The sequence below is a fragment of the Camellia sinensis genome, chromosome 14, assembly GCF_055761805.1.
Source record: "Camellia sinensis isolate YWXY chromosome 14, ASM5576180v1, whole genome shotgun sequence".
NCBI lineage: Eukaryota > Viridiplantae > Streptophyta > Magnoliopsida > Ericales > Theaceae > Camellia > Camellia sinensis.
The window spans coordinates 32,060,629-32,072,770 of NC_138974.1; the positions used below are offsets into that span (position 1 = coordinate 32,060,629).

At 48.5% G+C, this 12,142-nt stretch overlaps 1 protein-coding gene across 1 annotated transcript; it reads right to left on the bottom strand.

Moving 5' to 3' along the window:
* Positions 1 to 5,672: 5,672 nt before the first annotated feature.
* Positions 5,673 to 11,147, bottom strand: LOC145806886 (uncharacterized). Its single transcript, XM_082904734.1, has 3 exons — positions 10,983 to 11,147; positions 8,562 to 9,185; positions 5,673 to 5,708 (listed from the first exon to the last, which is right to left on the bottom strand). Exons 1-3 carry the CDS (start codon positions 11,145 to 11,147, stop codon positions 5,673 to 5,675), a joined length of 825 nt encoding a protein of 274 aa, XP_082760860.1.
* Positions 11,148 to 12,142: the final 995 nt, after the last annotated feature.

Genomic DNA, 12,142 nt, shown 5'->3' on the forward strand with positions numbered 1-12,142 from the left:
TTTGTCTACTGATGTGGCTTGCCCTTCTCTTGCCATGTGTCTTAATGTCATTGGTTCTTATTGCTACATGGGGCTTCAGTAGTGTTGGGCTCTAGTATTTGAGATATGTATTGGGCCCTAAATGGTGAGCTATAATCTTTATGGGCTTACCCATGTCAGTAGTCCCCCATTCCCAAGTGCAGCTTTAGTCCAACGAAGGGAATAATGAAGAAAATGAGGGTTGTGAGAGATCGGCAGGGTGAAGGCCAGCCGAGAGGGGTGGCCGACCATGAGAAGGGCTGACCGCGAAGGGTAGCCGAGTGGAGGAACCGACCAAGAGGAGGGCCGACCGCGAGAGGTGGCCGAGTGGAGGGACTGACCAAGAGGAGGGCCAACCGCGAGAGGTGGCCGAATGGAGGGGCTGACCAAGAGGAGGGCCGTCCGCGAGAGGTGGCTGAGTGGAGGGACCGACCAAGAAGAGGGCCGACCGCAAGAGGTGGCCGAGTAGAGGGGCCGACCAAGAGGAGGGCCGACTGCGAGAGGTGGCCGAGTGGAGAGACCGACCAAAAGGAGGGCCGACCGCGAGAGGTGGCCGAGTGGAAGGACCGACCAAGAGGAGGGCCGATCGCGAGAGGTGGCCAAGTGGCACGGGGCTCGAGAGGCGGCGTGGTACGTGTGGAAGTGTGACAACCCTCACCACTGATTAGTGCTAATCTATGATTAAGCATGTTAACTAACTGATTGACTAAAATTCTGAACTGATTGATTTAGTGTATTAGTTTAAATGCATTTCTATCTGTTGACCGTTAAATGATATGTTCGTGTTTTATGTTTTAAACTGCAAATCGAAGGCCTTATCGGCCGCCGAATCTGAAATTGATTAATACTTTGTGTTAATTAGAATTAATGTGATTTTATGGTATATTTAATTGAAAATTGATTTGGTATAATTAAATTTGATTAAATAAGCTAAATTTTATTAGTTGGACTTATTTACTCTTTTGCCACCTAGTGGGCCACTTCACCAAATGTTGTTTGAAGCTTAGTCTTGCTTCATTCTTCACTTCCTCTAAGAGACCAACGTGAGAGAGAGCTTGAGAGTTGGAGACATTGAATTCATCTAGAATTCTTGCTTGAAATTAGAAGACTTGAAGAGAGATTGCATGTTTGAGCTTCCATATTTGAAATTGAAGACCTAAGGTAGGATATTCATCCTTTGGTTTATGAATTTAAGTTGTGACTTGCATGGTCCATGCTAATTTTGAAGTCTAGAGCCAAGATATGGCTTAAATTGTTGAATTGAAGCTTGAATCATGCATACATGTGCATATCTTGAAATTTAGAGTTGTTTTCATGGAAATTATTGCATGCATGTCCATATTATTGTTATAATCCATGAATTCACCATGTTTTTGGAAGGATTGGCTCATTTGATCTTGTGTTTGAAGGTTTAAATTCATATAAGCTCATGCATGTTACATTTGAGTCTTGTTCTTGAAGTTTATTTGAAAATGGTGTTTAATTGAACTACCTTTGGGCTTGGATTCCTCAAATTGCTCTTCAAAACATGTTATACTATGAGTTTACAAGTGTTTTCCAGAAAATTAGCCCAAAAAGATCGATTTTGGTACATTTAAAGTTGATTTTGAGCTTGAAGGTTCAATCTGAAATTTCCAGAATTTGGACTCACGATCGAGCAGGGAACTCCACGCTCAAGCATACAACCTGTGTTCATGCAGTTCGCTCGAGCGGGAAATGCGTGTATCCAGTACTTTGCATGTGTTTACAGTCCACTCGAGCGAGGGAATGCACGCTCGAGCGAGGACTTGTGTCTCACGCTCGAGCGGGAATCGAGCGCCCATCGAGCGTGAATTTCATGCATCCAGTACTTTTACGATCTGCTCGAGCAAGGAATCTACGCTCGAACGGGACCCCTGTTTCAGCAAAATTTTGAAAATTGTTTAAAAGTGCATCTTTGCATCCTCATTCCATCCTAGGCATTCTTAGGCCTAGTTTAAGGCATCTTAATGAGGATTTTGATGTAGAACCACACCGAGTCTAAGTAGGGACTAAGTCTTCGATTCCCAAGTATGTGACTTAGTGTGTGTTCATCCTGTAACTGTGTAGAGTTGATATCCGAGGACGCGCACTAACTTATCTGTAGCCCAGAACTCTGTGAGTAACAATGTTGTAAAGATATGTTCAATTGAGATTATTTTCTGAACAAATGACTGTACTGCTTAATGAAATGACACTGTTTACTGAATGAATGTTTGTCCTATTTGCGAACTGTATTCGTGGCATCCATAGCAATATACTGTTACTACTACTATTACAGAGATCTCTGTCGGTTCGCATGTTTGGAACCACTACCGTTTACTGATATGATGGCCATCAATTGACTGTTCGGTCTGATAAGACCTACTATACTGTTTGCTATTGGATGTACCACTTATGACTGCTATGATCGAATAACTGATATACTGTTCAAATGACTGTTTTAAATACTGAAAGGACATTCATTCTTAACCTCTATACGTATATGTTATTCACTGGGCTTTAGCTTACTGTTTATATATATATGTAGCTGTCCAGGCACCAGAACGGAGGTAGGAGCGTTGGGTTAAGCTTCCTTTTTGTCAAGCCAATCAATGTGCCTCACAGCGAGGTTCCAAGCCCTTCAAGCTAGGGCTTTTTAGGTGTTTTAGTTCACCCTTATGTATCTGTTTTGTAACACTGTTTAAATTTGTACTGTACTGTTCTAATAGGGATTAGGTCCCTGTCCTGGATGATTGTATATGTATGTACATATTGTTTTGCTTCTGACTGTGAGTATGTTTAAAAAGTCTTTTTGCATACAGACTGTCACAGCTCATTGGACATCTTTTATTATTATTTTGGCTTCCGCCAGCCCCTGTACTCTGTATTACTATCTTTACTGATAAGCAGGCCTTTGGTAATCACGGATTACTGGCCGGTTACGGTGCTAAACCCATAGGGGCGAGTTTAGGTCGTGACAGGAAGTGAAGTGGAATAGACAGGGGAGGGGAAAGGGGCGGTGGATCGTGATCGTACACGTGGCAGAATTTTGTAATGGGGGAGGTTAGGCGTTGGGCAATAAGTGAAACAATAGGTCATTATAGGGTGTTTGAAGAGACAGTTTTGGCGAATTTTTGAAAAATTTTCAAACTAGCGAAATTTAATAGGGACCCTTGGAATACGGGCAAACCTTGGGCTTTTGGGATTATCCATTTCACGTATCTCTTCGCAAACAACCAAAATATTCTAAGTGTAAACTCCTTCGTTGCCAACGATACACCCCTATAACACTTTTTGAATTTTCTTGCGCCCGCATCCGAAGCGATTCACAGACATACAAAAGAGATGGCATAAGAGGAAGCAACCACCACAAGGGTTGATCCCCTAGGCGACGATGACGCGGTTGACCTAGCAGAACAATACCGTACGGAGCGTAGAGAGAGGGAAGGAACGAGTCAAGTGGTACGGGCTCGCCCCAGGACAATAATCTCGGTCGCGAAGCCTATCAGTCAGGTGGAGCCAGACCATTGGCACACCAAACCGGATAAATCTATACTGATAGCAGAGGAGTTGGAGGAAATAAGGAAAAAGTACGAATACCATCAGAGATAGGGCTAAGATTGCCCACAACCACGGAGAGAGCATCAGATGTGCGGCCAGGCGAATTTAGCCTCTACGAAGAAGCATTACGAGGAGGGTTGAGGCTGCCTCTATCCCAAGTAGTGGTGGAAGTGCTGAAAAAGCTAGAAGCGGCGCCAGGGCAACTGATGCCGAACGCTTGGAAGATAGTGATGGCATGCGCGAGTGCTTGGCCGCAGGCGACCGAAGGGGCGGCGATGACAGTGGAGGAGTTCTTCTCCTGTTATAAGGCCTCCAGTCAACAGGAGACCTGGGTGACGTTACAAGCGGTGGCAGGGAGAGGTCTAGTGGCAGGTCTTCCATCGTCAGTGAAGGGGTGGAGGCCGAGGTGGTTCTTTGTGTTGGAGAACGGTGGAGTTAGGGTGCGTACAAAGTGGAAGGTCCCTACCAAATCAGCCAAGCCTAAGTTAGGTGTTGAGGTCGAAGACCAAGTGAAGAAGGTGAGGGAATAGAGGGAAGAAAAAGGGCTAAGGTGGGATGAGCTAGTCCTGCCTTCAACATTGTTCGCCCGAAATTGGGACCACAACCATTGGGGGAGGACCCAGCAAGGGAGGAGCTAGAGGTGCAGAGGAAGGCACAGGAGGAGGAGGAGAGGAGATTGTTCGCCCAAGCGGACAAGTACAAGGAGACCCAACTGGGGCCTGCTTCGAAGCCGATTGCAAGGGAGCGAATTCGACTGCGCCCCAAGCCATTGGGGGAAAAAGACTTAGGCAGTTTTGAGCCACGACCGCCCCCAGTTGATCCAGTGAAGGAAAAGGCAAACAAGGAGGGGGAGGCTTTGAAGAAGAAGAAGAAGAAGAAGAGAAGTGTTGCCCCTGAGGGGGCTACAGATGCGCCTGGATTGAAGAAGGCGAGGGTGGGTGGTGAGGACACCCCTGTGGTGGAGAAGGCAGGGAAGGAGGGAGTGGAGGCTAACCCAGAAAAGGTGGTTGCCTCAAAGGTGCAGGGGGAGAAAGGTTAGGGGGACCAAGAAGAAGAAGAGCACAGGAGTGCCACGCCCAAGATGCAAGTGGAGAGTGGGTCAGCTGGTCCTGACGGAGGTGTAGAGCAGCAGGCCAAGGGGGGTCCTGCGCTCCAAGGAAAGGGGGTCAGGCTGCCGACTGCTATCTACCATGCTCGTGCAGTGTCTAGGCGACTAGAAGGAGAAGAAAGCCCAACCAGGGCGGCTGCAGATCGCCTTTTGGGGGTGGTGGACGAAGCAGCCGTGCACTCTGCGGCCAGGTTCAATGAGGCTGAGCTGCTAAGGGGGCTGTGCTCTGCCCAAATGAAGGCGACCAACTTGGCAGGGGCTCTGCTGAGAAAGGCGGCGGCTGCAAAGGGTAAAGTGAAACTTGTGAAGGCAAAGTTGGAGGAGGCGAAGGCCCAACTTGAAAGTTTTAAGAAGAAGAGCACAGGTTGGAGGAAGGCTGCGCGAAGTGCGTGTGCCAAGGGGTTGGAGGAGGCTCAAAAGGCGAAGAAGATGGAGGTTTTGGCGATCGTGCAGGGCAATGCTGCAAATCGTGCCCATGCTGAGCTGTGCGCGGCCAAGGTGGAGCTGGAGGACGAACGTCGCAAGGTGGTGTCGCTCGAGTTCCAACTGGCTGGTGAGCAGAAGAAGCTGGAAGATGCTCAAAATGCATGCACGGTCGCCAACGTACGTTTTGAAGAGGCCATGACTAACAATGAAGATCTGCGCGCCCAGTGGATCAAAGAAAAGGAAGAAGCAGACCTGAAGATCGCTGGGTTGGAGCGAGATCTTGTGGATGAACACGCCAAGGCTGTGGTAGAAAAGGCAGCGCTGGAGAAGGAGTTGGGGGAGGAGAAAACCAAGTCGGCCTCGGAGAGGGCAGTATACCCCGATATGTGCATCGCAGTAGTAGAGTAGTTCAAGGGGTTTGCTGACTTTCAGATGGCTATCGATGCTACGATCGCCAGCCACCTGGCGAGAGAGGGGGCTGGGGGGGCAGCTCGTAGGGAGCGACCGCTGGGGGCAGGAGTGAAGATGAAGTGATCTAGAGCTTCCAGCGGTCGGACTTCTATAAGCACGAGATGGCTGAGTACTGGGACAGTGGCTGAAAGATGTTTAAACGCAAAGCAGAAAAGCTGTTCCCAGACTTGGACCTCAGCAGTGTAAAGATTGATGAAGACGACGTGGCCCAGACCCCCCTAGACGAGGGCGTGGAAGAAAAAGACCTCGTGTGAAGTGAAGAGGAATGACGAAAGTGTACAAAATTGTACTTAGAATTTTGGTTGTTTTGTTATTGTTGTTGTTGTTTTTTTTTTTTTTTTTGCTGTAATAAACATGTGTATAAGTTTGTGATTGAATAAAATTATAAGGTTGTGTTTGTCACACTGCTGTCTTTATGTTTGTGAGTTTGAAATGAACGAGAATGGTTTATTCAAATTAGGCTTGACTTGTAAGGAAAGAGGCTGACTTGTAAAAATTGATACGTAAGAAGACAATCTGACTTGTAAAGGAAGCATGTAAGAATGTCAAAAGTGTGAAGTTTCAAATCATGCCCAAAAATGAAGTTGTAAATCATGTTGTAAGGGTGTTGATAAATGAAAAATTAAGTTGGGAAATGAAAGCCAAAAATGTAAAGAGTGTTAAGAGGTGTAAAAGCATGGACTTGGAATTTGACTAAGTATGGCCACTATGCCGAAACCATGAAGTTGGCACGACTGGCCTTGGCCGAGCTCTTCATTCGTGCTCAGTATAGGTTAAGCTACGATTAACTGGCTCTTCAAGTAACTCAGTGGCTTAAAGTAGCTCAGTCTGGCTGAGCTCTCTATGCTCAGTCTGGCTGAGGCTTTAAGTAACCCAGTCTGGTTAAGCTCTTCGTGCTCAGTTTGACTGAGGTTTTTCATGCTCAATCGGGCTGAGTTCTTCATGCTCAGTCTGGCTAAGGCTATAAGTAACTCGGTCTGGCCGAGGTCTTCGTGCTCAGTCTGGCTGAGGTTTTTCATGCTCAGTCGGGCTGAGTTCTTCATGCTCAGTCTGGTTGAGGCTTTAAGTAACTCGGTCTGGCCGAGGTCTTCATGCTCAGTCTAGCTGAGGCTTTTCATGCTCAGATTGGCTGAGGCTTGTTATGCTCAGTCGGGCGGAGTTCTTCATGCTCAGTCTGGCTGAGGCTTTAAGTAACTCGGTTTGGCTGAGGTCTTCGTGCTCAGTCTGGCTAAAGCTTTTAGTGACTCAGTCTGGCTGAGGTTGTAATCAGAGCGTTATTGGAATACCACACAAATAACTGAGATATAAGCTTACTGTCATTAAAGTGTAGCCCATTTGATCAGAAATTTACATCATGTGAGAGAAGAACAAGAACATTCAAGTGTGTGGATTGCCGGAAAAAAAATACAATAATTAATCAGTACAAGAATGGGAAATTATTGAAAATAACGCTTCAAGTGTTCGGCGTTCCACGGATGGGGGAGGTCTCGACCTTCCATGTCCTGAAGTCGGTATGTACTCGGACGAGGTCCGGCTTTAACAACATAAAGTTCTTCCCACTTGGCTACCAGTTTCCCTTCAGTCAGATTTTTGGTGGCAAGGGTTGCTTCTCGTAAAACAAGGTCCCCCAAGGCGAACTCCCTCGGTCGGACTCTGCGGTTGTAGTAAGCTCTCATTTTCTGTTGATATGAGGCGCGTCTGACTGCAGTGGTTTCTCAGAGCTCTTTAATTAGGTCAAGGTCTGCCCGACGCAACTCTTCAGTTAGTGCTGGATTGGGATGTAGAACCCTTGGGGTAGGCAGACCGATTTCCACTGGGATGACTGCCTTAGCGCCGTATGTTAAGCGAAAGGGGGTCTCCCCAGTGGGAGTTCGGGCGGTAGTGCGGTAAGCCCAAAGTACATTTGGTAATTCCTCAGCCCAGAGTCCTTTAGCAGCTTCCAGCTTAGTTTTGATGATCTTCAGAAGAGAACGGTTAGTGACCTCAACTTGGCCATTGGCTTGGAGATGGCCTGGGGAGCAGAAACATGGCTGGATTTGAAGCTCGGCACAAAATTTCCTGAACTTGGCATTGCCAAATTGTTTACCGTTGTCGGAAACGATGGCTTGAGGGATGCCAAATCTGTAGACGATCGACTGCTAGATGAATCTGGTTGTGTTCCGCTCGGTAATTGTGGCAAGGGGTTCTACTTCCACCCATTTAGTGAAGTAATCGATGGTGACAATGGCGAATTTGGTTTGCCCTCGGCCAGTGGGCAACGGGCCAATCAAGTCGATTCCCCACTTGGCGAATGGGTAAAGGCTGTAGAGTGTGATCAATTCTGTGGGAGAAGCATGGGGGATGTTGGCAAAACATTGGCACTTATCACATTTGAGCACGAAGTCTGTCGCATCTTGATTAAGAGTAGGCCAGAAATAACCAGTGCGAAGTATTTTGTGGGCTAGGGTCCTGACACCCGAATGATTGCCACATACACCCTCATGGACTTCTCTCATTACGTAGGTTGCCTGAGCAGGATTAAGGCATCTCAGGTATGGGCGTGAAAAGCCCCTTTTGTACAAAAGACCATCGGCAAGAATGTAATTGGACGACTGGGCCCTGACTTTGGCGGCCTGCTGTTTGTCATCTGGCAGTTCCCCCGTTGTCAAAAATAGAAAGATGTCAGACGCCCAGGGGATAGGTTCATTTTGGAGGAAATAGACTTGCTGCTGGTTTAGGGAAATGGCACGGTGGGCCAGGTACTCGAGGTGGACACCGTGGCTGAGGTCTGACTGATCTACCAAAGCCAACTATGCCATTTCATCGGCCTTGGAGTTTTTCGCTCGAGGGATGTGCTTGATGTGGAAATTATTGAAGAGGCGAGCGAGGGGAGTGCAATATCTCTATAAGCCCGCATGGAATCTTCCTTGGCATCGAATTCCCCCGTGATTTGTCCGACGATGAGCTGGGAATCGCTGAACACTTGGATATGGCTGACACCAATGTCTCTGGTGAGGTGAAGACCTGCAATCAATGCCTCATATTCAGCCTCATTATTGCTGGCATCAAATAGGAACTGGAGAGCACACTTGAAATATCCACCGTCAGGAGCGGTGAGGATGAGGCCAGCCCCACTGCCTTCCTTGCGGGATGATCCGTCGATGTTGAGGGTCCAAGAATGGGGGTTTTCTAGCTCGGTAGGGGTTGGTGGAGGCGAAGGAGCTGTGGTTGGAGTGGGATTAGTGAATTCCATAATGAAATCGGCAATAGCCTGCCCCTTAATCGCTGTCCGAGGCCGGTAGGAGATGTCGAACTGGCTGAGCTCGACCGACCACTGCATAAGTCTACCAGAAAGCTCTGGTTGTTGCATTATCTTCTTCAATGGTTGATCAATGACGACCACTATGGAATGGGCTTGGAAGTAAGGACAGAGCCGTCTGGAGGTGATGACCAAAGCCAAGGACATTTTTTCTAACAGTGGGTAATTCTGTTCCGCTCCTCTAAGAGCCCGACTGATGTAGTAGACTGGTCGTTGGACAGAGTTGTCTTCCTTGATAAAAGTTGCACTGACTGTGGTGTTTGACACGGCTAAATAGAGGAAGAGGGGTTCGCCCGTGATTGCCTGAAAAATGAGGAAGGGTTGGCCATGCACTGCTTCAACTGCTGAAAGGCCTCTTCGGATTCAGCCGTCCACTCAAAAGTTTGCCGAGGAACTTTGAAGAAGGGGAGGCACTTATCTGTTGCGCGGGAAATGAAGCGGTTTAGGGCGGCCACTCGGCCAGTAAGCCGCTGAACCTCCTTAACTGTTCTGGGAGACTGTATTTCAATCAAGGCCTTGATCTTTTCAGGGTTAGCTTCAATGCCCCGTTGACTGACCATGAAACCCAAAAACTTCCCAGATCATACGCCGAAGGCGCATTTCTCCGGATTGAGCTTCATTTGGTACTTTCGTAGGGTGGCGAAGGTCTCCCGCAGGTCGGCCAGATGATCAGTGGAGAGCTTGCTCTTGACTAGCATGTCGTCGACATATACTTCCATGTTTCGGCCTATCTGGTAATGAAAGACAGCATTGATTAACCGTTGGTAGGTGGCCCCAACATTTTTTAACCCAAACGGCATCACACGATAATGGTAGGTACCTCGGTCGGTGATAAAGGAGGTATGTTCCCGATCAGATGGGTGCATCAGAATTTGGTTGTACCCAGAGAAGGCATCTATGAAGCTGAGCATTTGATGACATGTCGTGGCGTCAACCAGCAGATCTATGCGATGGAGAAGATAGCTGTCTTTGGGGCAAGCTCGGTTGAGGTCGGAGTAGTCGACACAGAGCCGCCACTTACCATTATTTTTACGAACCAGAACCACATTCGACAGCCATTTGGAGTAGTCCATATTTGTGAAGAACTGTGCTTCAAGGAGCTTATCTAGTTCAGAAGCAATAAGGTTATTGCGCTCCGGGTGAAAGATGCGTTGTTTCCAGCGGTAGGTCGGAAATGGGGCTCAATGCTGAGACGGTGTATGGTGAAAGAGGGGTCAATACCTGGCATATCGGAGTGGGTCCATGCAAATACATTGTTGTGCTCAATCAGGAGGGCGGTAAGGTCGGCCTTGGCCTAGGGGGATAGTTAGCTGCCGATCTTGGCAGTTTTGGCCGGGTTGGTGGGATCAATGAGGACCTCGACAAGCTATTTCACTAGTTCCCCTCTGACCAGCTCGTTCTCGTCTCTGACGTCAAGTCCTTCAATGATCATAGCCTCCCTCAGCTTGACTTCTTTAAGTGAGGCGACATAACATTCTCTGGCCACAGTCTGTTCTCCTCTCACTGTGCCGACCCCAAGATCGGTGGAGAACTTGATGGCAAGGTGGAAAGTGGATGTGATAGCTTGGAAAGCATTTAGGGTGGTACGGCCAAGGATGATGTTGTAGGCAGAGGGGCAGTCGACCACAAGGAAGGTGAGCAACTTGGTGGTCTGTCGAAGGTACTCGCCGATTGTGATGGGAAGATCGATGGAGCCAATGGAGGTGACCCGGTCGCCCGTGAAACCGACCAAAGGGGTTTGGAGAGGAGACAGACTTTCTTCCCCAATCTTGAGCTGGCAGAAGCAATTGAGGAAGATGATGTCTGAAGAACTATTGTTGTCGACGAGAACCCGTCTGACCTTGTAATTGGAGAGGAGGGCGGAGATGACGAGAGGGTCGTCATGGGGGTAACAGATGCCTGTGCAGTCGGCGTTTGTAAAGGTGATAGGCTCGATCCACTGCTTAGGCTGTTTGGAGGGTCGGTCCAATGTGGCAACTTCTTTGTCTGAGCCCTGCCTTATTTTTCTAAGTTTTGCCCGCTGGGCCGAGCGGGATGGTCCTCCACAAGCAAGCCCACCGGAAATCACTCTGATTTCTCCAACAGGTGGGGCGGGGTTACCTTGTGCTCGAGGCTGCTGTGGAGGACGATCATGACCTTGGTTAGGTTGTGCTGGTTGTCAGGGAGGGGTGTGCCGGCGGTTGTTTCTGATGGGTTCAGTCCATTGTCTCTGCTGAAGGCGTGTTTCTGTGAATCGACTGAGACGACCTTGACGAATAAAGCCATCGACCTGATCTTTAAGGTTAACACACTCTTCAGTGTTATGGCCGTGGTCCTGGTAAAAACGACAGTATTTGGACTGGTCTCTCTGATTTGAAGGAGTCCGTGATGGTTGGGGCCATTTGAGGGGGTAGTCACGCTGGATCTGATTAAGGACTTGTTCCATGGGTGAATTGAGGGGTGTGTACCGCTCAAACCGGCTGGGCGGTCGGACTGGTGCCGATTGGTCGGCTCGGGGGGGTCGGTTGGTATAATGAGGTGTTCGGTTATTGTATTGGGTGTTTCTGGTGTCAGAATCCTTTCTCTTCTCCCTGGTGGTGGGGTTTTTGGCTGCAGGGTCTTGGCGAGCGGCTAGGGAATCTTCGGCGTTCATGTATTTTTGGGCTTTGGAGAGTAGGGCTGCCATGGAGGTCGGAGGGTTTTTTGAGAGGCAGAAAAGGAAGTCAGATGATCGCAGGATCGGCCATGAAAGCTGTAAGGATGACTTTGTCATCGTTTTCCGCTACCTGCAAGGCTTCAGTGTTAAAGCGGGTAACGAAACTGCGCAGCGACTCCCCCTCAGTTTGACGAATGTTGAGGAGTTAGGTTGCCGGACGTCGCTGGCGCTGAGCTCCAATGAAATGACTGAGGAAGAAGTCACTAAGGTGCTAGAAGGTGGAGACAGAGTCCGCCGGCAGCTAACTAAACCAAAGTCGAGCTGACCCCTTGAGTGTCACGGGGAAAGCCCGACACATAATTTCATCAGGGAATGCATGAAGGATCATAAGGGTTCTGTAGGTCTCCAAGTGGTCGACTGGGTCCGTCGTACCGTCAAAAGAGTCGATGTTGGGCATTTTAAACTTTGGGGGTAGAGGTTTGTCCCTGATGAAAGCAACAAATAGGGAGTTGGCTGTGGTAGATGGTTTATGTTGTATGTTTTACATGACCCCTTGGAGCTAGAGCTTCATGGCTCGGAGTTCTACGTCCCAGAGAGGGATGTTGTCACCACCGGAGGACAACGG